The sequence below is a fragment of the Hemiscyllium ocellatum genome (assembly GCF_020745735.1).
Source record: "Hemiscyllium ocellatum isolate sHemOce1 chromosome 27 unlocalized genomic scaffold, sHemOce1.pat.X.cur. SUPER_27_unloc_29, whole genome shotgun sequence".
Taxonomy (NCBI): domain Eukaryota; kingdom Metazoa; phylum Chordata; class Chondrichthyes; order Orectolobiformes; family Hemiscylliidae; genus Hemiscyllium; species Hemiscyllium ocellatum.
The window spans coordinates 384716-410436 of record NW_026867497.1 but is presented as its reverse complement, the minus strand read 5'-3'; the positions used below and the strand labels follow the sequence as shown (position 1 = coordinate 410436).

Sequence of the window (25721 nt, the reverse complement as noted above, 5' to 3'; positions counted from 1 at the left end):
CACACACACACACAACACAAGTTTGTGGGTTGAATTTGTACTTGCAGAATCGCATTTTATTTTGCACAAAAACGCATACACGTAAGATTCTGTAATAACCGATAGAAATAGAATCCGCCTGACCTAACTTTGGGACACAGACAGAATTTAAACTTAACACCTTCAATGCATTATCTGATTGAGATGACACCTATTGTTAAAAGCTATCTTGAGAACGTAACTTTGAAAAGTTCTGGGATTTACAGATGTAGGAATCAAAACTAACATGGTCATTCTAAAAGATGGTAGAGGTCAGCTGAAGTTGTTTTATATTACATCCCATGACACTGCAATTCTGTTGCTATAAATGTCTGTGTGTTATGATTCTGCTCCACAACCAACCGATGAAGATGCAGCGCTTTGAAAACTAGTGATTCCAAATAAACCTGTTGGACTAAAACCTGGCATTGTGTGAATTTTAACTTTGAAAATCTGTCAGTATGCCAATATCTCCGTACTGCGCATGCTACTCGGTGTCAGCAACCCAGTGCGCATGTTCCACGGTGTCAGCAAACATTACGCATACTCACGCAAAAGGCGGAAACACTCCGTGATCTTGTTTTGATGGACCAATGAGAAGCTCTGGAGGACCGGATGGCGACTGGTCCTCCTGCCAATCACGGCAAACCCATTGTCTGGATGCGGGAAGTAGGACCATGAACTTCTGAAGTTGCTGCTGCTGCTGCTCCTCTCTCTCTGAATGAAGATTGAGCTTCACCCCAGACTGCAACTTCCTTCCTCTCTCCAACATCTGTGAGTACAGCACGCTCTTTTCTCAACCCCTTTTCCATTCAGGAACTGAAGGGAAACGGAGTGAATCCAGGGAGGGGAGAGACTCTGGGAAAGTTAGTCCAGGTCTTTTTTCAATGGAAAATACAGGAGAATTGACATTTCAGGCTCGAGCCTTGCATCAGAAATGATGTGTGGATGTACAAAGGAGCTCTGCGTCCTTCTAATCCAGTCAGTGCAAGTTGTCAGACAAGTGCAGGAAGTAGTGAGCAAGCAAGTGGGATTTTGCAAGAAGAATTGAGTTGAGAAGTGGGGACGCCTTCCTGCAGTTTGGGAGTAACTGAATATATCCAAGGCTGAGTTCATCTGATTTTCGAACAACAAAGAAGTGATGGTTATGGGGGAGGCAAGACCAGTACAAATCAGTTACAGAAACAGACCCTTCAGTCCAACTAATCCACGCTGACTATGTTCTCAAACTAAACTGGACCCACCTGCCTGTGTTTAACCTATATCCCTCTGAATCTTTTTATTGGAAGTCATAGAGATGTACAGCACAGAAACAGACCCTTCGTTCAATTTGTCCATGCCTACAAGTTATTCTAATGTAGTCTATTTGCCAGCCCGGGCCCATATCCCTTCTATTATAGACCAATCCAAATGCCTTTTTAAATTCTGTAATTATACCAGTCTCCACCACTTCCTCTGGCTGGTCATTTCATATATACACTACTGTGTGAAAAGGCTCCCTTAGAGGTTCACCTACCTCCCAACTCCTTTACTCAGTGCTGTAACCGATAAAGGAAAGCATACCTTCAAGGAACTATGAACCTGCACTCCAAGGCTCTTTGTTCAGCAACACGCCCCAGGACCTTACCATAAATGTATATGTCCTGCTCTGATTTGCTTTTCCAAAATCCAGTGCTTCACATTTATTTAAAATCAACTTCATCATTCATGTACTAATCCAAATGTCTTTTAAATGTTCTAACTGTATCTGCATCCACCCCTTTGTCTGGAAATTCATTCCACACACAAACCACTCTCTTGGGGCGGAATAAATGGAGACCGTCATGTCCTTTTATAATCTTTCTCCTCTCTTTCTTTCAAAATTTGCTCCGTAGTCTTGAACCCCCAGCCTAGAGAAAGGATTTTGGCATTCACCTCATCTATACCCCTCACGATTTTATAATCCTCCTCTGCTCCAGTGGAAAAAATTCCAGCCTATTAACCTGAATGTAGGTATATTCATGGCAGGTCAGGCAGCATCCGAGGAGCTGCCTGACCTGCTGTGCTTTTCCAGCACCACTCTAATCTAGACTCTGGTTTCCAGCATCTGCAGTCCTTGTTTTTACCCTTTAGATCATATCTACTTATGATCTGTTCAATGCTGGTGCAAACCCGACAGGCTAAATGGCCTATTCCTGCTCCCAATTGCACACTCCTAGTCCAGGACAGCAAGAGACCATAAAACACAGGAGCAGAAATTAGGCCTCTCAGCCCATCAGGGCTGCTCCACTATTAAGTTCTGGCTGATCAGTTTCTCATTCCATTCTCCCACTTTCTTCTGTAACCCTCGATCCCCTTGATACTCAAGAACATCTATCTCCATCTTAAATCTACTCCGTGACCTGGCCTCCACAGCCTTCTGTAGCAATGAATTCCACATATTCACCACTCACCGGCTGAAAATGTTTCACCTTATCTTTGTTCTAAAAGATATTCCTTTTTACTCTGATGCTGTGCCCTCAGGTCCTAGACTCTCCTACCAATAGGAACATCTTCCCCTGAACTCTGTCCAGGCCAGTCAGAATTCTGTCTGTTTCAATTTGATCTCCACCTTCCCCGAGTGAGAGTCTGTTAATCAGGATGAACCACACCCTTCAGGATGAGTTACATCAGGAATTAGGTTCAGCAAAGTCAGAATGGAGGAAGTGTGTGTGGGATGGAGATTCTCAGCTTTTAGGGGATGAGAGAGGAAACGAAAGTTCAATATAAATTAGAATTGATCGGATGGGCTGATGGGCCAAGGAGTGGCAGAATGAGTTTAATTTAGATAAATGTGAGGTGTTTCATTTTGTAAGGCAAATCAGGGCACGACCTACATAGTTAAAGGGGAGTGTTGCTAAACAAAGTGTCCTTGCAGGTTCATAATTCCTTGAAAGTGGAATTGCAGGGAGACAGGATAGTGAAGAAGGCATTTGGTACACTTTCCTTTATTGGTCAGAGCATTGAGTACAGGGGTTGGGAGGTCATGTTAGGCCACTTTTGGAATACTGTGTGCAATTCCAGTTGCCGCCCTCTGGAAGAATGTTGTGAAACTTAAAAGATTCAGAAAAGCTTTACAAAGATGTAGGCAGAGTTGGAGGGTTTGAGCGATAGGAAGATGCTGAATACGCCAGGGATAATTTCCCTGGAGCATTGGAGGCTGATGGGTGGCCTTAAAGAAGTTTATAAGGGGTATGGATAGATTGGACAACCAAACTCTTTTCCCCATGGTAGGTGACTCCAAACCTAGAGGGCATAGGTTTCACGTGAAAGGGGAAAGATCTAAAACGGACCTGAGGGGCAACTTTTTCACACAGGGAGTAGTGCATGTTTGGAATGAGCTGCCAGAGGAAGTGGGGAGGCTGCTACAATTACCCATCCAGATGCCTTTTAAACGTTGTATGTGAATAAGAAGGATTTAGAGGGATACAGGCCAAATGCTGGCAAATGGGATTAGATGAGTTTCGGATATCTGGTCAGCAAGGATGAGTTGGACTGAAGGCTGTGTTTCTGTGCTGTATGACTTTAATCATCTTGCGTGAAAGCAGAAGTGTTGTTGTGAAGAGTGGACTTTCAGAGCAGCTTTCAAAGATGTTTTGCCTTTACTGGAAGCAGAAGAAGTTACAATGAAATATTTAATTGGTGAGACAGCAACTGAGTACATGAGTACTTCTAGGATTTTGGTGGAATGTGGGAATTCATTGCACTGTGGGGGTGAGCAGTAAGGACAGTGTGCTGATTGGGGTGCCCAGTGAAGGGCTAGTGGAATTTTGAGTTAAACTGCTCATTTCTGTCAGCCTTCGATGTTTTGTTTCCAATGCTGTCCATCAGGAGCGGTGAATGAGTAACTGGTATTGTTAGAAGCCTTACGGTTTTCAGTACTGCAGGAATGGCATTGTTACATCAGCATTGTAAAGGTTACAGGCAGCAGCGGGAGGCGTGGGCTGTGTTCACTAGAAATGATTAAGCGTATTTAGATAACATACATACAAGAGGGCGGGGGGGGGACTTGTCTTTTGATTTGCAGAAGGTGGGAGATTCTGGGAGCTGTGATCTGAGGCAAACACAACTGCGGTAAATCATAGAAGTCCTACAGTGTGGAAGCAGGCCAATCAGCCCATCAAGTCCATTCTGACCCCTCCAGAGAGCATCCTGCTCCCGCCCCCACCCATCAGGGAATCAAGGGTAGTCGGGATAATGCAAGTAAGAAGAGCTGAGATGATGGATAGATCAGCCACGATTTTAATAAATGGTGAAGCAGCTCAACAGGCAAATGGCCTACTCCTGCTTCTATTATGAAAACTATAACCCTGCATTTCCCATTGGCTAAGCCACCTAACCTGTACATCCCTGGGCACTATGGGCAATTTAGTAAGGCCAATCCAAATCAAGGTAGATAAGCAATGTAGTGATGTGGAAAATGGACATCAGAGAACAATAGAAAGGAACAAGGAGAATAAACGTACCAGCAATTAAAACTGGATTCAAAAGATTACAAACAATAAAACTAAAAGGTCAGTATCTGACTGTGTGCTTGTTATGAAGGGGTAGAGGTACTGTACCTTGAAGAGAGTTAAAAAATCGAGCAGAACAAATGTTCTAAACAAGATGGGAATGTAATATTTGGTCAACACAAATAGAGCAACTGGGTTGCCATGAGGCACAAACAAATTTAATTTGGCCAATCAGTTTAAATTTTGCCCCAAAATACCAAAGTCCAATCAAGTTTGAATTAAGTATTTTGATAATATTAACACCAATAAAATGATCCGATGTTTGGACTATAAAACCGGGCATTTTTGTGAGTTTTAAAATTCTCTGTTGGACGTAAAGAGTAAAGTTGTTAAATTTTACTTTAAATATTTACCTTTGGGATAGTTCTTTGCCTCTCGAACTTTACATATTACTGCATGGGGTGAATTATCTCTATACTGCTGGTTTAATTTAGCAGAGGGGGTTACCCGTGTCGTAATAGCGCTGCAACGTAACAAAAATGAATGAATTGACTACTCACATTGAAGAGAATAATTATGATCTGAGACTCCTTACAGAGACATAGCTTCAGGATGACAAGGAGTGGATCCTAAATATTGAGGGGAGATGTGGCATTCAAGTCGAATGGGAAGCTAGGTAAAGGTAGAGGGTTGACACTGCTAATCAAAGCACTGACCACAGGGCAGTCTGGTGTCAGCTCGGATTTCAGGTCCTGGTTTCTTTGTCCTTGGTTGATCTTCCTGTTCCCACACAGTTGTTGTCTGTTCTCAGCTGTGCTTCATTTCTGCTGAAGCTTTAACCTCCTTTGACACCTTCTGGAACAATAAATCATTCAGTCAATCAAAGTCCAACCTACAATCTCCCAGCCTGTAGACCATCCACACACAGAATCATAATACCAGAAAATATAACAGAAAAGCGAAAAATTAGAATTAAATAGGTGTTTGTGTTGTTCATTGGCAAGTAAACTAGAAATAGGGGTCTCCCAGGATTCTTATAGTGCCCTAATTGAAGAATTCTCTCTCCCTTACATCTAAGTATTTGTACCCAGCTGTGATTTATAACAATATTTACATCAACAGAAATAAAGCATCTGTTATGCAATACAGTATGGAACTAGACTTTTTCTCTCTCTCATGTGCGCGACACACACACCCCACACACGTCTATGGGGTGAATTTGTATTTGCAGATACATTGTGCATTTTGCTCAAAAAATGCACAATCTGCAGGCAGACAATACATGAATATTTTATAAATTCCACTTTGGAAATAGAACCAGTCTGACTCAAAAACTGGGATACAGACAGACTCTGGCCTCACACCTTTAATGCATTGTCTGAGTTGAGTTGTCATCTTTTCTAATAAAACCTTAAGTTATCTCGAGTAGGTGTCTTATCAGAAGTTCTGGGATTTACATATTAATGACACCAGCAACTCATTCTAAAAGATGAAAGACTTTACAATCCAGGGTTCTTCAATGTATCATTTCAGTGGCATGACTCTGTAATGTTTTGCTGTAAACTCAGTGTCTTATGATCTTATACTCCACAACCACCTGATGAAGGAGCAGCGCTCCGAAAGCTAGTGCTTCCAAATAAACCTGTTGGACTGGTGTCATGTGATTTTTATCTTTGCCCAGGTTAGGGTGAATTGGCCCTGCTAAATTACCCACAGTGTTCAGGGTTTTGCAGGTGTGGGAGAATTGTTAGAAGCGATTTGATTCCATCTTCTCGTGACTGTCTGTGTGAATTTTGGTATGTTCTCTCCCTTCTGTCTGCGCGGTTACCTCTGGGTGCTCCGGTTTCCTCCCACAGTCCAAACATCTGCAGTTTCAGATGGATTGGATTCTTATGGTACCAAACTTGAGGAATTCTCTCTCCCTTACATCTAACTATTAGTACCCAACTCTGATTTATAACAACATTTACAGAAATAAAGCATTTGTTATCAAAATAGACATAGAGACAAACAGCATAGACATCGACATTTGCTTTCTCTCATGCACACATGCATGCACGTGTAAAGGGTGAATTTGTATTTGCAGAATTATATTTAGAGACATATAGAACATTACAGCACAGTGCAGACCCTTCAGCCCTCAATATTGCATCGACCTGTGGAACCAATCTGAAGCTCATCTAACCGACACTATTCCATTCTCGTTCATATGCCTATCCAATGACCATTTAAATGCCCTTAAAGTTGGCGAGTCTACTACTATTGCAGGCAGTACGTTCCACACCTCTACTACTGAGTAAAGAAACTACCTCTGATCATCTGTCCTATATCTATCACCCCTCAATTTAAAGTTATATCCCCTCGTGCTAGCCATTGCCACCCAAGGAAAAAGGCATTCACTGTCCAGCCTATCTAACTCTCTGATTATCTTCTGTCTCACTTAAGTCATCTTTCAACCTGCTCCCTAAAGAAAACAGCCGCACGCCCCTCAGCCTTTCCTCCTAAGACCTTCCCTCCATACCAGGTAACATCCTAGTAAATCTCCTCTGAACCTTTCCCAAAGCTTCCACATCCTTTCTATAATGCGGTGACCAGAACTGTACGCAATACTCCAAATCTGGCCGCACCAGAGTTTTGTACAGCTGCAGCATGATCTCATGGTTTCTGAAACTCAATCCCTCTACCAACAAAAGCTAACACACCGTATGCCTTCTTAACAGCCCTATCAACCTGGGTAACTTTCAAGGATCTACGTACTTGGAAACAGAGATCTCTCTGCTCATCTACACTACCAAGAATCTGACCATTAGCCCAGTACTCTGCATTCCTGTTGCTCTTTCCAAAGTGAATCACCTCACACTTTTCCACATTAAACTCCAACTCTCAGCCCAGCTCTGCAGCTTATCTATGTCCCTCTGTAACTGGCAACATCGTTAGTCAGTATGCACAACTCTACCGACTTTAGTATCATCCGCGAATTTACGAACCCACCTTCTATGCCCTCATCCAGGTCATTTATAAAGTGATGAAGAGCAGTGGACCCAAAACAGATCCTTGTGGTACCTCACTAGTAACTGAACTCCAGGATGAATATTTCCCATCAACCACCACCCTCTGTCTTCTTTCAGCTAGCCAATTTCTGATCCAAAAATTTGATTTGTTCAAAAAATGCGCAATCTGCTGGCAGTCAATGCAGGCAGTAATGCATATAATATTTTGTAAATTTCACTTTGGAAACAGAACCTGTCAGATTCAAAATTGGGATACAGACTGACTGTGACCTCATACCTTTAATGCATTGTCTGAGCTGAGATGTCACCTTTCGTTACAAACCTTAAGTTATCTCGAGAAGGTGATTTGTAAGAAGTTCTGAGATTTACATATTAATGATACTACAACCCATTCTGAAAGATTAAAGACTGATGGTTTGCCACGTCTGTATGTTGAGTTTCTCTCTGGTGTTGGTGTCAATGCCTTGACCCCGTGCCTGGTCGTTTCTAAAGACGCTGTATTGCAGGTTTATCCTGAATTTATACAGTTTTTCTTTGCTTCCCAAAATCAGATCTGCTCACACTGAGCAGTATCCCAATGTTGTGAAAGATGTTAACTTTCAGGTAGAGTTATTCTAAAGAGATGTTTTTACTTTTTTGGCCCTGTAAGATCCTGAATTAGCAGCCTTCAGGAGAATTAGAGTGGAGTGAGAATGGGGGGGGGGGGGGGGGGGAAAGAGGGTGGGATGGTGCTTTCAATTTTGTGGAATAACAAAAGAAAAGATTGTTCTGCAGAAAAAGAATTGCTTGTTGTGAATTTCTACCCTGGACTGATGTCAAAGTGAAGATTTGAGACGGCCCAGGGAATCCCTTGTGGACTCAGATCTGTAAAGCCTCTCTCTTGGTTCGTCCCGGAAATCGTACTGTTTGGAAGTCTGGAATAAAAACCTGTTATGGACAGTTTAGTATAATTTTAGTTATCCCCTTTATTCACTAATAGCATCACTGTGACAACATAACATTGATACCTATAAGCTAAACTAACTAGGTTCTAATAATCTAGGAGAGTAGGTTACCAGCTGTCCAGATGCCCAGCAGGCGACTCCAATGTATTGATACAAAGTGGCTTCCTTTCTACAAAAGTTTGAAAAAGGAATTGCATGTTCTTAATTAGACAGATAACAGTGAAAGACAATAATTCATAAGGAAGAAAAGCTCATTGACAGATCTGTGAAGCTTGACTAATCACTCCTACAGGCCCGAAGCCATTCGCTAGGTGGGAAAAACAGCTGAGTTAGGCGCCTGCGAGCGAGATAAACTCCTCTCATAAAGAGGTCCCAGTCTCAGCTAATTGGAGAGTTCACAAGATAACCTCGCACAGCTCACATGTCAGATACAGTTGTTTTATAAAACGGCTTCTTAGTAAGGAGGGCAAATGTTCAGTCATAAAATGGTTTCCCGACACATTGTGCAAGAATCTCTTCAATATTCGACCTAGAATAAATTTCTAAGCTCGGAGCAGACTCCTGCTTTTTAAGCCCTAAATCATTCTGTCCCTGAGGCTGAGATGTTACCGTGAGGTTTCATTTCAACTGATTCATTCGTCTTCGAATGAAACATGCCTTCTTTTCAAGTTTGTGATTGAAATTCAAGTAAGACATAAGATCTGATTAGTTAGAATTGACAGTGGGGCAGTCTGTAAGGTCTGTAAAAACAGCAAGTAAGTTAAAGCTTTATCAATATTTCCTTTTAGAGAGTTTGCATTTCATAACCAGAATTGGCTACTCAAAAGCATCAAAAATTCTCAAAATGCAATTAAATTCAATCCATAGCAGCTAAGCACTAAGAGTTAATTTTCTACTGGATTCAACAGCCTCAGCACAAAACTGGTGTCCTTTTGAACTCTCAGGTCAGGGTTTTGTAACAGCAAAGATTTATTTTCTCTGTGACTGCCCTGCTTGCAAGGGGTATAAGAATCCATTATAACTGACAGCAACTGACCGTTAATTACAAAGCTTTTGATAGTACCAAGTTTCGTTTCAGGGTCAGAATCAAACACTCTCATTAATTTCACAAGGGGACGGCTGTGAATGTTATCACTTGGTGTCCTGTTCATACAGATTCACCAATGCTAAGGCAAACATTCTTAATTGTCTTACAGCATCCTGTTATCACTTGGTAAGTCCAGGTGTCCCTGTCTTTTGCATTCTTTAAGATTCCCCCTTTTCTGAGCCTTGCTGTCTGTCTATTTTCTAGTGCAATAAATGTGTTCTATAATTCAGCATTACATTTAGTCTAAATGTTTAAAGACAAGTTTTAAGGCTATAGACCGTCTCAGTGACAATGATGACTTTTGTAATCTCTTTTTACAGAGTATTTGATCTGAAAACTGAAGTTTAAAAATCAACAGATGAAGGGCTTATGCCCAAAACACCGACTCTCCTGCTCCTCAGATGCTGCCTGACCTGCTGTGCTTTTCCACACTTTTCGACTCGGACTCCCAAGCGTCTGCTGTCCTCAATTTCACGTCAATGTCTGACAGTCGTTCAGTCCATTGGGCCTGTAACGAGTTTTGACTAAGATTCTGTGAGAAGGAGCAAAGTTTTTTGGTCCCTGTTTCAGTACGTTTTCAGCATCAGTGGGATGGAATGAGAGATCCTACTGTTACAGCGCACTGAGTGTGGAACCTAAAACAGTTATCCAGCCTGGAAAGAGGAATTCACGGTGGGGAGGGACTGTACACGTGTTTGTGTACCGCTGAAGCTTCAGCCATGGAGAAACCCGAGGAATCCCGCCCCGTGGAGAAATCTTGGAAGTGTGGCGACTGTGGGAAAGGCTTCCATGTCCCGTCTGTCCTGGATGCTCATCGGCGCAGTCACACTGGGGTCAGGCCATTCTCCTGCCCTGAGTGTGGGAAGGGATTCAGCAGTTCCTACACCCTGCTGAGGCACCGACGGGTCCACACAGGGGAGAGGCCCTTCAGCTGCTCCGAGTGCGGGAAGGCCTTCAGCAATTCCTCTGACCTACTGAAGCACCAGCGTGTCCACACCGGGGAGAGACCATTCGCCTGCCCAGAGTGCGGGAAGGGGTTCAGCAGTTCCTCCGCCTTGCTGACCCACCAGCGGGTCCACACAGGGGAGAAGCCCTTCAGCTGCCCCAAGTGTGGGAAGGCCTTCACCCAGGCCTTTTCCCTGCTGAGGCACCAGAGTGTCCACACAGGGGAGAGGCCATTCACTTGCCCAGAGTGCGGGAAGGGGTTCAGCGATTCCTCTGCCCTGCTGACCCACCGGCGGGTCCACACTGGGGAGAGGCCTTTCAGCTGCCCTGAGTGTGGGAAGGCCTTCACCCATGCCTCCAACCTGCTGACCCACCGGTGGGTCCACACCAGGGAGAGGCCCTTCAGTTGCCCCGAGTGTGGTAAGGCCTTCAGCAATTTCTCCCACGTGGTGATCCACCGGCGGGTCCACTCCGGGGAGAGGCCATTCACTTGTCCTGAGTGCGCAAAGGCCTTCAGCAATTCCTCTGACTTACTGAAGCACCAGCGGGTTCACACCGGCGAGCGGCCCTTCAGCTGCCCTGTGTGTGGGAAGGCCTTCACCCAGTCCTGCAACTTGCAGAGGCACCAGCGGGGGCACCAGTGCTCCCAACAATCGGATTCTGCCGGTGAGGCTGCTGTGGGTCACCCCCAGGACTGAACCTCCTGCCCAGTCTGATAGTGGGAGAGTTGGTGGGCTTGTTTTGTTTTCTGCTGGACTGCACCCACTGCTCAGTGGTGAGTAGCATTGCCTCCCAGTGCCAGGGACCAGCTTTGATTCCACTATTGGGGCAACTATCTGTGTGGAGTTTGCACATTCTCCTCCTGTGCCTGTGTGGGTTTTCTCTGGGTGTTCCGGTTTCCTCCCACAGTCCAAAGGTGTGCAGGTAGGGTGGATTGGCGATGCTAAATTTTCCCAGTGTTCAGGGATGTGTAGGTGTGGTGTATTAGTCAGGGGAAATGTCAAGTAATAGGGTAGGGAAATGGGTTTGGGTGGGTTACTCTTCAGAGGGTCAGTTTGAACTTGTTGGGCTGAAGGGCCTGTGTCCACACTGTAGGGATTCTGTGATTCCATGAACTTTGATCCATTGGGCGCTGCTGCTCGTTGAGCCCGGGACTGCACGTTCCCACTGAAACAATCTGCACAAACCTAAGCCTGCAAGGCCATTGGAGCAGAAGTTAGGCCATTCAGCCCATCGAGTCTGCTCTGCCGTTCGTTAGAGACAAAAATAAACTGCAGATGCTGGAATCCAGAGTAGGCAAGCAGGAGGCTGGGAGAACACAGCAAGCCAGGCAGCAGCAGCAGTGAAGTCAGTGTTTCAGGTATTAACCCAAATCATTGACTTCTCTACCAGAAATGATTTACGAGGATGTTGCCGAGAGGTTGAGTAGACTGGGGCTGTTTTCCCTGGAGTGTCAGAGGTTGAGGGGTGACCTTATATGGGCTTATAAAATCATGAGGGGTATGGATAGGGTAAATAATCTCCCTGGAGGTTGCACAGTCCAGAACCAGAGGGTTTATGGTGAGAGGGGAAAGAATTAAATGGGATCTAAAGGGCAACCTTTTCATACAGAGGGTGATGCATGTATGGAATGAGCTGCCAGAAGTGGTGGAGGCTGGTACAATGGCAGCTTTTAATTGGCATCTGGATGGGGACATGAATAGGAATGGTTGAGAGGGATATAGGCCAAGTGCTGGAAACTGACCCTTTGGTCCAACTCATTCATGCTGACCAGATATCCGAAATTAATCGCGTCCCGTTTGCCAGCACTTGGCTTGTACCCCTCTAAACCCTTCCTGTTCATACACCCATCCAGGTGCCTATTGATGAGATTCCCTACAGCGTGGAAACAGGCCCTTCGGCCCAACAAGTTCTCACCGACCCTCCGAAGAGTAACCCACCCTAACACTACAGGCAACTTAACATGGCCAATTTCTCCGAACCTGCACATCTTTGGACTGTCGGAGGAAACCCGTGCAGACATGGGGAGAATGTGCAAACTCCACACACAGTTGCCAGAGGCTGGAATCGAACGTGGGAACCCTAGTGCTGTGAGGCAGCAGTGCTAACCACTGAGCCACCATGCCGCCCAAGGGTTTTGCATATTGCCACTGTCCCAGCATCCACTACTTCTTTTGGCAGCTCACTACATCCATACACCACCCTCTGCATGAAAACACAAGCAAAAGAAAACAGAATTTAGAATAGCATCCATTTATAAACCCGACCGTCACAACCTCCCCGCAACTTAAAAAGGAGCTGTTCAGATTTCCTGAAGCATTCTCATAAACACACCCCTACAGCAAAAAAGAACGGTCAGTTCAAACACAGGTTCTTACAGGAGAGACATTAGTGAGAGAGCTGAAAATGTGTTGCTGGAAAAGCGCAGCAGGTCAGGCAGCATCCAAGGAACAGGAGATTTGACGTTTCGGGCATAAGCCCTTCTTCAGGAATTGTAAGTGAGAAACAGTCAGCCAGAAACATTTGTTGAATCAGGGAACCTTTCTTCCCCCAGTAGCTTCAGACAGACTGCTCGCTAAAACTCAAACCAAATCAGGGTTAACAAAAAGGAGACCCGTCCTTTCATTGTCCAAGCGTTTTATAAAAAAATGTTTCAAACCCTTTTCCCCGATTGTTGCCTCCCCCGCACCGCCGCCACCCTGGCTATCACCTGATTGCCTGCAGAATTTAACTGAGTTTCCATCGACAGTGCCCATCTCTGGAAGTGTCAAGGGTTTGATGCAATTTTGTTCTTCCAATACTGCTGCTGCATCGTTCTGGAGCGAGAACATAGAACAATACAGCACAGTTCAGACCCTTCAGCCCTCGCTGTTGTACCAGCCTTTTATCCAACTTGAAGATGAGAAGAGCCTGCACACCCCTCAATTTACTGCCGTCCATGTGCTTGTTCAGCAGTCGCTTAAATGTCCTTAAATGTATCTGACTCTCATTCCAACCCTGGAAGTGCATTCCATGCACTCATCATTCTGAGTAAAAAACCTACCTCTGACATCTCCCCTAAACCTTCTTCCAATTACCTTAAAATTATGCCCCGTCATGACAGACATTTCTGACCTGGGGAAAAAGTCTCTAGCTATTCATTCTATCTATGCCTCTCAACATCTTGTATACCTCTATAAAGTCACCTCTCATCCTTCTTTGTTCCAATGAGAAAGGCCCTAGCTCCCTCAACCTAAGACATACCCTCCATTCCAGGCAGCATCGAGGTAAATCTCCTCTGTACCCTCTCTCAGCTTACACATCTTCCTGTTGTGGTTCTGTTCACCGAGCTGGGAATGGGTGTTGCAGACGTTTCGTCCCCTGTCTCGGTGACATCCTCAGTGCTTGGGAGCCTCCTGTGAAGCGCTTCTGTGATGTTTCCTCTGGAAATTTTCCCTACACATCTTCCCTAAAATTAGGTGACTAAAAGTGAACACAATATTCCAAGTGTGATCTAACCAGTACTCCATACAGCTGCAACATAACCTTGCAGCTCTTAAGCTCAATCTCCCTGCTAATGAAAGCCAACATACTGTACACCTCTGTAACAACCTTATCAACCTGGGTGGCAACTTTGAGCGATCTATGGACTTGGACTCCAAGATCCCTCTGTTCCACCACACTGTCAAGAATCCTGCCTTTAACCCCATAGGTTGAACAAACAAAGGAGTTTGGTGAAATGAGAATCATTAGATAAATGCTATTGAGCGAACTGATAGTGCTATGGGCTGGCAAATCTCTGGGTACAGGTGGACTTCATCATAGAATTTTAAAAGGTGGCTAATGAGTTCATATTTGCATTAATGTTAATCTTCCAAGATTTATTAGATCAGGCAAATTTTCCTCAGACTGGAGAGTAACATATTTAATACTTCTGTTCTAGAAGGGAAAGATACATCATGGAAAATGAATCCCTTGAGTCAATGGCAATTAAACGTTTGTTTTTGAATCAATTAAGGAGATTATAACCACCATGTCAAAAAACTCGTGGTAATTGAAAAGAATCAGCATGCTAATATGAAAACAAAATGCTGTTTCACCAATTTATTCATAGAATTCCGAGAGTGCGGAAAGAGACCATTTGGCCGATCAAGTCCTGCACCAACCCTCAAGTGCATCCCACCCAGATCCAGACTGCCACCCTACTCCGGTAACCCTGCATTTAGCATGGCTAACTCACCTAGCTTGTACATCCAAGGACATTACACAATCCAGCATGGCTAATCCACCCAACCTACACATCTTTGGACTGTGGAGCCCCCAGTGGAAACTCACAAAGACATAGACACAACATACAAACTCCAAACAGATAGTCGACTCAAGGCTGAAATCAAACAGGTGTCTCTGGCCGTGAGAGGGAGCCACTGTGCTACCATGCCGTCCTAAAGGAATTCTTTGAAAGAGTATGGAAATTGAAGCCTGTGGATATACTGAACTTGAATATCCTAAAGGTGTTTGACATGTTTTCACGAAAAGCAAATTGCACAGAGGAGCTCATGGTGTAAAGTATAGTTATAGAACATCAACTGACTGGCAGAAAACAGGATATGCAAGAATGGTTCTTTTGTCAAATTGGTTGTATATTTGAAAGTATGGTGGGGTTCCAACAGGCATCTCTGCTGGCTCCTCAACTTTCTACAATTATATAGATGACTTACAGGAGGGGATCAAAGGTATGTGGTTACATTTGCAGGAAACACAAAAATAGATTGAGAAGTACATTGTGGGGATGACATATCAAGGATGCAGATTGTTAGATTGGTTAAATAAATAAGCAAAACTCTTGCAAGTGGTGTACAATATGGTAAAATGCAATTTATTACCTATTTGGAGAACAACCGCATAATTCTGAGATGCAGAGGGATCCAGGGGCCTTGCAAAGTCACAAGTTAGAATGCAAGCGCAGCAAGTGATTAGAAAGGCCAATGACATAAATGTAAGGAGATTATGCCTCAGTTACAGAGCACTGGTGGGACTACATCTTGAACACGGTGCTCAGTTTTGATATCCTTACCTAAGGAAGAATGAAAATGCCTTAAAGGCAATTCACAGAAGGTAAACTGGATTGACACCCACAATGAACAGACTGTTTTATGGGAAATCATTAGTCAGGCAGGTCTGACTTTCAACCAGAGTTTGGAATAGCAAGGGGTGATTTGATTGAAGTTTCTATGAGCCTGAATGGTCTTCAAAAGATGGATGTTGAAGGATGTTTACTTACTGTTGTGAACGAACAATTAGATCACCCATTTATAGAGTCATAGAGATGTACAACATAGAAACAGATCCTTCGGTCCAACCCGGCCATGCTGACCAGATAACCCAACCCAATCTAGTCCCACCAGCCAGCACTCGGCCCATATCCCTCCAAACCATTCCTATTCATATACCCATCCAAATGCTGGGGATTGAACATTACCAAGAATGACTATTGCAGTGGTCAGAGCTTGAACAGTTCATTTACAGAACAAGTCTAAACGGTCTTTACCCTGTAAAGGTGTTGTGTGCCAGTTTGATACCAGTTGTGCTGTGGGCTACCCTGGTAAGCCTTGCCCTATCCAAATAGGTCACACTGCAAAAGAGAAGATAGGGAAATGTTATCTTTCGGTTACAATTTGTTTTTTCAAAGTCACAATAGAATATTTGGCAGGGATGAAGTGGTCTGTTATGTGCTGACTTCAGCAAAAGACTTTTTGACCCCTAATGGCACCAATGTCTTCCCAATTATGGGATGGGTGGAACTGTTCTGGGACAATAACCGCATCTCTTACTGAAAGACCCATCTATTGAACAGCCTCAAGGAAGTCACAAAGATAGGCAGGCCTCTTATTTGCAAGGTCCCTCCCTTACCTACACTAAACTTGGTTATTATTTTGAATAAAGTAAGTACTCCTCGTGCTGTAACTGTAGGAACATAGTCTCCCCTGAGTTTTGCACAGAATGGAAGCATCCAAAAGCTCTACAAAACAGGAATATCACACTTTGGGATATGCAGCTCTCAGTGACTTTTTTTTGTAGAAGGATTTTCAGGAGTTATTAGCCATCAAAACCGTATTGATATTATTTGTGGTCTCACCCTTTTGGGTAATGAGACAACTGCTGCTTTATTGAGATCAGGATTTAAAATTTGAATTTAGGCTGTTGTTAGGAGCAACAGGTGTATGTAGGTTTTTATTAACCACAAAATGGCATTTCAATTTTAAATAATATTTTAAAATAATATAACAAAATGGCTTCAGGTTATGATTTGACATTGAACTTGAATTGTTGCTTTGCTGAGTTGGTTGGATTTAGAAATAAAAGAGAACAATGGAGTTTGCATAATGTGAATCATAAGTAATTTGGTATTCGAACTATTCTTGAACTAGCAAGCATGGGATGATTTTGCACGTAAAACAATCTGTTTCCCAGGAAATATCATTGGACTAACCTGCTGTCAATCATGTCACCTTATCACATTTTATTGGTCTTTTCTTGTCATTAAGGCTGTGCTGTCTCAAAAATAAATAATGAGTAATTTTCAAAAGGAATTGTGTAATTTTGCCACGGAACATAAAGTTTTTAACCTGTGTTGCTGGACAAATCTGTGCTAGGCTGCCTTATTTCATTCAGCTCCCAGTGATTCTTTTGACCGATCTCGGGGGTCCGGACCTTCACCCTAACCTGCAGAACCCCGAACACTATGGATACACTTACCTCGGCCAGTCCACTCTAACCTGCACATCTCTGGACACTGCGGGTAAATTAGCATGGTCAACATACACTAACCAGACCATGGGCATTAATCAGTAATTTAGCATGGCTGAGCCCCCCTAACCTGCACATCACTACACTGTGTGGGGAATGAAGCTCGGCCAAGGCCGGGGCTGCCACGAGGTTGGAATTCTCTCCCGGAAATGACAGTTGATGGTGCCCTCACCAAGATGGCCGCCCGCGCTCCCCGCCCCAAGACAACATGCGCCTGACCCTCACAAAGATGGCGGCTGGTTGCCAGGCAACCCGAGAGCTCCTTCCCCGGTGAAGTAAACACTGGGCCTGTGGGGCTTTTATTCGCGGCCTGCGGCCTCCCCCTAGGAGTTTATAAACTCCCCAGTCTCCCTCCTCCCGCGGTTCCCAATCCTACCCTGTCTCACTGTCTCCTCTCCCCGGGGGCAGGAGCCAGGTCTTGGCGCTCGGACCTGGCGACCTCCCCGGGATGTTTCTGAAACCTGGTCCTGTTCTGAAGAAGGATCCCCGGACCCGAAACACGTCCTCACATTTCTCTCAACACGAGCTGCCGGACCTGCTCAGCTTTTCCAGCGGTTTCTGTTCTTGTTCCTTCAGCCGCCGGCGCCATTCCTCTCCCACACTCAGTCACACTGGCTTTGTCCGGCCGCGGGACCTACACTGCACATGCGCCAACACGCAGGGGGCGGGGTCCAGACAACGTCGTCACCAATTGAGAGGGCGTGGTTGGGGGAGCCCTCCAAACAATCGGAGACAATGGGGGCGGGGCGATCGTTTTTCCGGCCCCCAGCCGCCAGAAAGGTGTTATTTAAAAAAGTTTCAAAGTAGTTTTTTAAAAACTTTTCAGCCAGTTGTGAAATGTTATTCTAGACCTCTGGAAGGGTCAAACATTAGGAAAGTTTCAAACATAAACAAAGGGATAGTAAAAACGATAAATAAAAATAGGTAAGTTAACTTACAAAAGAAACCTCGCACTAAATATCAAAAAGGACAGCAAAAGCTTCTGTTGGTATGTTAATGGGAACAGAGTCGCTGAGCTAAGTGTGGTACCTTGGAAGATGAAAACTGTTAGTTCATTGGGGACACTGAAGTGGCAGAGATGATCTCAGTTTTTACGTTGGGAGACAACAGAACTATTCCTATTAGAATTGGCAAGTCTGAGGCTATAGAAAGAGTAGAACTTAAACAATCAACATTGAGAGGGTAAAGGTACACAGCAAGCTATTTGGATTGAGGACAGACAAGTCGACTGGTGCTGATGGCCTACATCCTGGGTCCTGAAGGAAGTGGCAGTGGAGATAGTGAATTCATTAGTTACAAAATTCCAAAAATCTCTGAACATGGGAAAGATTCATTGCGTTTATTTAAGACTTGATATATATATGTTCTTGATTGTCAAGGGGATCAAAGGTTACGGGAAGAAAGCTGGAGAATGGAGTTGAGAAACATCTCAGCCATGATTGAATGGTGGAGCAGACTCGATGCACTGAATGGCCTAATTTCTGCTCCTGTGTCGTATGATCTTATGGTTCCATTGGTTTGGAAAAATGCTAATGTAACACTTGTATGCAAAATGGGAGGGAGGCCATATGTGGGAAATTGCAGACTAGTTCGTTGAACATTTGTTATAGAGTCATGGAGATGGAGGACCGGAAAATTTGTGGCTGTAAGAGCTGCTCCTTTTTTGAGGTATTTTGAGTTTTGGAGGCGATTTCCTTGAATTCCAGGAACAGCTATTAATGTTTTATATGTTGATGCATTGTTTTGGAACTTTGGAGTAAAAAAAATCAAGACAACAGCAATTTTAAAATGGAGAAAGACAGCCAAAGGCAGTGAGCACATGGTCTGTAAGGGAGAGAGAGAGAGAGAGAGAGAGAGAAAGAAACGTATATTACTAACGGACACAGCAGTGAATCTGCATAGTTACTGCCTCTGCTGTTTGAAATCATGTCTCTCTGAACATCTTGGAAAAATTTAAAAACAGCAAAATTCACAGCTGATCTTGGAGGAAAATGTGTAGGAGAGCTCACAGCACAGGAACAGATTAGTGCACACTTTTTAACGTGTAACCTTGCTGTAAGTCTGCAGTAGTGAATAGAGTGGGTTTTTTTCTCGATTATATGGTTAGAGATTTTAGAAGTTCACCAGCGAGTCCACAACAGGGGAATGGCCAATCACCTGCTCCAAGCACAGGAAGGGATTCATCAATTCCTCCAGCCTGCAGACGCACTAGCGGGTCCACACCAGGCACAGCATGCTCACCTACTCTCAGTGTGGGAAGGGCATCACCCCCTCCTCTAACCTACGGAGGCACCAGTGAGTTCATGTGCCAGCAAAGGGTGATTGAAGGAACAAGGGCTGAGTGCCATTATCGACTGGACTATCAACCCAGTTCTGGGGACTCCTCGGGACACCTGGGTTTGAATCCCGCCACAGCAGATGGCGGAATTGGAATTCAGTCAGAAATCTGGAGTTCAGAATCTAATGATGAAATCATTTTCTGGGGAAAGAAAACCATCTGATTCACTCATGTTAGAGTCTGTCTGCAACCCAATCTTGAGTCAGACTGGTTCTGTTTCCAAAGTAGGGATTTCAAAGTTTGTGAGAAGATTTGTAGCTCGGGTGCTCGTTGTTGTGGTTCTGTTCGCCGAGCTGGGAATTTGTGTTGCAGATGTTTCGTCCCCTGTCTAGGTGGCATCCTCAGTGCTCGGGAGCCTACAATGACGCACTTCTGTGATGTTTCCTCCGGCATTTATAGTGACAACCAGAAGCGGCAGATACAAATCACTATAAATGCCTGAGGAAACATCACAGAAGCGCTTCACAGGAGGCTCCCAAGCACTGAGGATGTCACCTAGACAGGGGACGAAACGTCTGCAACACAAATTCCCAGCTCAGCAAACAGAACCACAACAATTAGGGATTTATAACATGTCACATGAATTGACTGCCTGAAGATTGTGTGCTTTTTGGGCAAAATATAATGTATCTGCAAATAAAATTCTGCAATTGCAATTTCACCCCAGAAACTGATTGGTGTGCATGTTAGTGTGTGTGTATGTGCAAAGAGCATGTGTTTGCATACGACCGTGCTTGGTAACGTATGTGAGTAATGGGGTACAAGCCTGTGTGAGTGGGATCACTTGTAGTGTGACATGAAACCAAGGTCCCTGTTGAGGCAATCCTCATGGGTTCCGAACTTGGCTATCAGTTATACAACACACATTGGAGAGGGCAGGGTGGGGCTTGTCTTACAATTTGCAGAAGGTGGGATGCCCTCGATGCTGTGATCCAGGGCAAACACATCCTAGAGGACATTCGTTCAGAGAGATGGAGCTGGAAGCCAGGCTGCACACATGTTGAGGGTAAAGTGGGAAAGTTAACCAGGCACTTTATTCTGGGAGATGGTCATTCCCCTCTGGAGAGAGCCTTTTGTTTGCATCAGTGGATAGGGTCAGGAGGGTGTAAGTGCAGGTCTGGCAGGTAAAGGGGATCTGATAGAGGGCTGCAGGTGGGAGGAGCTAACTGGTTGGGCTGTGGGAGTAAAAACAACATGGGGGGGGGAGGTGGTGGTAAGGGACAGAACAGTGACAGGGATGGTCTCCGTTCTCTGCAGTTGTCAGGAGGAGCACAGATGGCATTGGTGTCTGTTTGGTGCCAGGATTCAGGAACCGATGTGCTCAGGGCTGGAGGAGTGGGAAAGGGAGGTTGCAGTGGGTGTGGTTCAACAATGTCAGGAGGAGAGAGCCTCTGCTGAGGGCACATGAGAAGTTACAAACTACTGGGACAAAGCAGAACATCAAAGCTCTGGGTGGCTCAGTGGTTCGTACGACTGCCTGACAATGTCAGGGACCTGGATTCGGTTCCACTCTTGAGCAGCTGTCTGTGTGGACTTTAACACGTTCTCATTCTTCTGTCTGCGTGAGTTAACTCTGGGTGCTCCAGTTTCTTCTCACAGTCTATATATCTGCAGTTCAAGGTGGATCGGCCGTGCTGAAGTGTCCACATATGTGCAACTGAGGGTCGGTTAACCATGGGGAACTGTAGGAAAAATGGGTGGGTCTGGCTGGGATACTGTTTGGAAGGTCAGTCTGAATTTTATGGGCCAAATGGCCTGTCGGGATTATATGATTCTACTGCGTTAGCCAAGCATCTATTGAGAAACGATTGCCTCAGGTCTGCTGTGGGTGGAGTGGGTTCCAATTCATGAGACACTGACACCAGTTCTGAGGAAGGTGGGATTTGTGCTGTCAGTCCCCCAACCATTTGGTCCCCATCCACTCTCTCTCCTCACACTCTGTACTCACCAATTCTCTGTCCTCAGCCTTCTTCTCTCTCTTCCCCTCATTTTCTGCACCCGACCCTCTGTCCCCTGTAATTTTCTCTCTCTCTCTCTCTCTCTCGCTCTACCCTACTCTCCTGTCCATTGTCTCCCCCCTCTACCCGCTCCCCTGTCCATTCTCTCCCCCTCTCTACCCCACTCCCCCGTCCATTCTCTCCTCCTCTCTACCCCGCTCCCCTGTCCATTCTCTTCCCCCTTCTACCATTCCCCCATGCTTTCTCATGCACTCTTTGATTGCTGTATCTCTTTCTCAGGAAAGGGAGAGAATCAGTAGTGATGACTCTACCTGGAAGACAGGGGTGTGCAAGAAATGGCTGATCTTTAAAATTAAGAACAGCTAAAATATATTAATTTTTTTAAAGCTGCAGTCATGTTTCTGAAACTTGCATTGAAATAGACGCATAGAGTCATACAGCACAGAAACAGATCCTTTAGTCCAACTCGCCCATGCCCTCCAGATATCCTAAATTAATCTCGTGACCCATTTGACAGCATTTCGCCCATATCTCTCTCACACCTTCCTATTCATATACCCACCCTGATGCCTTTCAAATGCTGTCATTGTACCAGCCTCCACCACTTCCTCTGGGCAGCTCATTCCATACACACACCATGAAAGTTACCCCTGAGGTCCCTTTTAAATCTTTCCCCTCTCACCCTAAACATATGCCGTCTAGTTTTGGACCTCCTCTATCCTGAGGTAAAGACATACAAAGCCGGACGAAATTCAAAAGGAATAAACTGTCGAGCCACAGGGAAAAATAAAATTGTGGCTGCAGCTTTTTTTCTCCTATTCAAATCAGTCGGTAACGCCAGTACCTCCACAGAGCATACTGCGCATGTGCTGCAGTGTCAGCAAAAGCACTGCGCATGTGCTGCGGTGTCAACAAAAGCACTGAGCATGCTCGTCGCTGTCCGCGGAAACGGCGCTTGACTTTCTTCTGAAGGACCAATGGTGAGAGCCGGAGGACCGGAAGGAGCCTGGTCCTCCTGCCAATCAGAACCGCCTCTTTGTCTGAATGCGGAAGTTGGGCCGTGAGTTTCTGAAGTTGCTGTTGTTCCTCTCTCTTTGAATGAACTTCACCCCAGACTGCAACTCTGTCCAACATCTGTGGGTACCGCACTCTCTTTTCACCCACTTTTTCATTTCTCTTTCGTTCTGGGATTCAGTTGCTGACTTGCACGAACTGAAGGGAAAGGGAGTGAATCCAGGGAGGGGACAGACTCTGGAAAAGTTGGTCCAGGTCTGTGTCTCCGTTGGCAAACGCACAGCAAATGCAGTACCACAATGTAAAGTTAAAGCCTATTGCTTTTTTAAAAAAATGCAGAAAGGAGGTGCATGGTTTAAATGATAATATATCGGGATGTGGAGAAAGTGAGGACTGGAGATCAGAGTCAAGTGTGGCTGGAAAACACAGCAGGTCAGGCAGCATCCGAGGAGCAGGAGAGTCGACGTTACGGGCACGAGCCCTTCATCAGGAATGATGTGTGGATGTACAAAGGGGGCTCAGTGTCCTCCTACACCAGTCACTGCCAGTTGTCAAGACAGGTGCAGCAAGTAATCAGCAAGGCAAGTAGCATATTAGCAAGAGGAATTGAGTTCAAAAATGGGGATGACTTCCTGCAATTGTGGGGGGGGGGGGGGGGGGGGGGGGGGGGGGAAGGGGGGGTGTCATTGAATATATTCAAGACTGAGGTCATCTGACTTTTGAACAACAAAAAAGTGGATGGTTATAGGGGAAGGCAAGAAAATGGTTTTGAGACCATTACAGAATCATACAGCACAGAAGTAGACCCTTCAGTCCAACTAGTCCATGCTATGTTTGCATACTAAACTAATCCCATCTGCCAGTGTTTGGCCCATATCCCTCTGTCACAAAGCTGGTCCTTATTCTAAAAGCTGGTCCTTCTTCTCAATGATCCTACCAATGGAAACATCTTCCCAACATCCACCCTGTCCAGGCCAATCAGTATTCTGTATGTTTCAATGAGATCCCCCAAGCGTGGGCTGTAAATCAGCGTAAACCAGACCCTTCAGGATACAGCACGGACTAGGTTCAGCAAAGTGAGGATGGAGGGAGAATGTGTGGGATGGAGTTTTCAGCGTTTAGGAAATAAGAGTTCTGGTCTCCTTCCGATCGGAAAGATGTCATGAAACTTGAAAGGCTTCAGAAAAGATTTACAAGGATGTTGCCAGGGTTGGAGGATTTGAGCTATAGGGGGAGGTTGAATAAGCTGGTGCTGTTTTCCCTGGATGTTGGAGGCTGAGGGGTGACCATATAGAGGTTTATAAAATCATAAGCGGCATGGATAGGATGAACAGACAAAGTCTTTTCCCTGGGGTGGGGGAGTCCAGAACCAGAGGGCAAAGGTTTAGGGTGAGAGGGGAAAGATGTAAAAGAAACCTAAGAGGCAACTTTTTCACTCTAGTTTGTGTATGGAATGATCTGCCAGAGGATGTGGTGGAGGCTGGTACAATTGCAACGTTTAAAAGGCATCTGGATGGGTATATGAATAGGAAGGGTTTGGAGGGATATGGGCCGGGTGCTGGCAGGTGGGACTAGATTGGGTTGGGATATCTAGTCGGGTTGGACCGAAGGGTCTGTTTCCATGCTGTACATCTGTATGACTATGATGTTTCATTTTCATATCATTATTCAGCTTCATTTCCAAGTCATTGTAACCAAATGAAGTTTTCCTCAATACACACTTAAGGCTGTCTGGCTGCCCGATGTGTCCTGGATAATATGTGATCAGCAGGCATCCGGCAATCTACAGGAGTTGTCTTTTTTTTTAGATTATTTACAGTGTGGAAAGAGGCCCTTCGGCCCAACAAGTTCACACCAACCCACCAAAGCGCAACCCACCCAGACCTATTCTCCCACATTTACCCCTACACCCAACACTACGGGCAATTTAGCATGGCCAATTCACCTAACCTGCACATTTTTGGACTGTGGGAGGAAACCGGAGCACCTGGAGGAAACCCATGCAGACATGGGGAGAATGACTGCGTGGAGTTTGCACAGTCGCCTAAGGCAGGAATCGAACCCGGGTCTCTGGCACTGTGAGGTAGCAGTGCTAACCACCGTGCTGCCCACATTATATTTATTTGACTGTACTGACCGCGATCACTTATTTTGTGAATTTTGTTGCAGGAAGACATGGGGAAAGAAATCTGAAACCAAATATCACATCAACCTCTGATGGAGCCACTTGATTCATTGGGAAAGGAATCAAGGAAATCATACTAAACATCATCTTCACTATCCTATCTAACTGCAACTCTGAAGGAATTATGAATCTGTACTCCAAGGTCTCTTTGTTCAGCAGCACTCCCTAGGACCTTACCATTAAGTCCTGCTCTGATTGCATTTTTGAAAAAACCAGCACCTCGCATTTATCTGAATTAAACTCCATCTGCCACTCCTCAGCCCATTGGCCCATCTGATCAAGATTCTGTTTTAATCAAAAGTAAACTTCTTCACTGTCCACTATACCTCCAATTTTGGTGTCCTCTGCAAACTTACTCTACCTATGTTCACAGCCAAACCACTTATATAAAAGAAGAAAAGTAATGGACCCAGCACCAATCCTCGTAGCACACACTGGTCACAGGCCTCCTGTCTGAAAAGCACCCCTCCACCACCACCATTCCCTGTCTTCTACCTTTGAGCTAGAACTTTGAAAAAAATAATTGAGGTCAAAATGCCTCCCCTCGTTGTGGTTCTGTTCGCCAAGCTGGGAATTCATGTTGCAGACGTTTCGTCCCCTGTCTAGGTGACATCCTCAGCGCTTGGGAGCCTCCTGTGAAGTGCATCTGTGATCTTTCTGCCGGCATTTATAGTGATTTGTATCTGCCACTTCCAGTTGTCAGTTCCAGCTGTCAGCTGCAGTGGACAGATACAAATCACTATAAATGCCGGAGGAAACATCACAGAAGCGCTTCACAGGAGGCTCCCAAGCACTGAGGATGTCACCTAGACAGGGGATGAAATATCTGCAACACAAATTCCCAGCTCGGCGAACAGAACCACAACAACGAACACCCGAGCTACAAATCTTCTCCCAAACTTTGAATGCCTCTCCTCCTCTTCTCCTGCTCACAGTACGCTGGCTGTAGCCAGCCAGCTGAGA

General features: G+C 45.1%; 1 protein-coding gene and 1 long non-coding RNA gene across 3 annotated transcripts in view; one reads left to right on the top strand and one right to left on the bottom strand.

Moving 5' to 3' along the window:
• Positions 1 to 10163: 10163 nt before the first annotated feature.
• Positions 10164 to 25721, top strand: part of LOC132807989 (uncharacterized) — a 233927-nt gene continuing 218369 nt past the window's right edge. The window contains exon 1 of the mRNA XM_060821884.1: positions 10164 to 11143. Within this exon, the coding sequence (XP_060677867.1) occupies positions 10252 to 11143 (892 nt within the window). The 5' untranslated portion in view covers positions 10164 to 10251. The remainder of the gene's footprint in view (positions 11144 to 25721) is intronic.
• Positions 12635 to 17880, bottom strand: LOC132807982 (uncharacterized). Of its 2 annotated transcripts, none has more exons than XR_009642017.1 (3): positions 17773 to 17880; positions 16005 to 16088; positions 12635 to 12682 (listed from the first exon to the last, which is right to left on the bottom strand). It is a non-coding gene; the product is annotated as an uncharacterized LOC132807982 (long non-coding RNA). The 2 variants fall into 2 exon arrangements; XR_009642016.1 differs by lacking the exon at positions 12635 to 12682 and adding an exon at positions 15177 to 15530.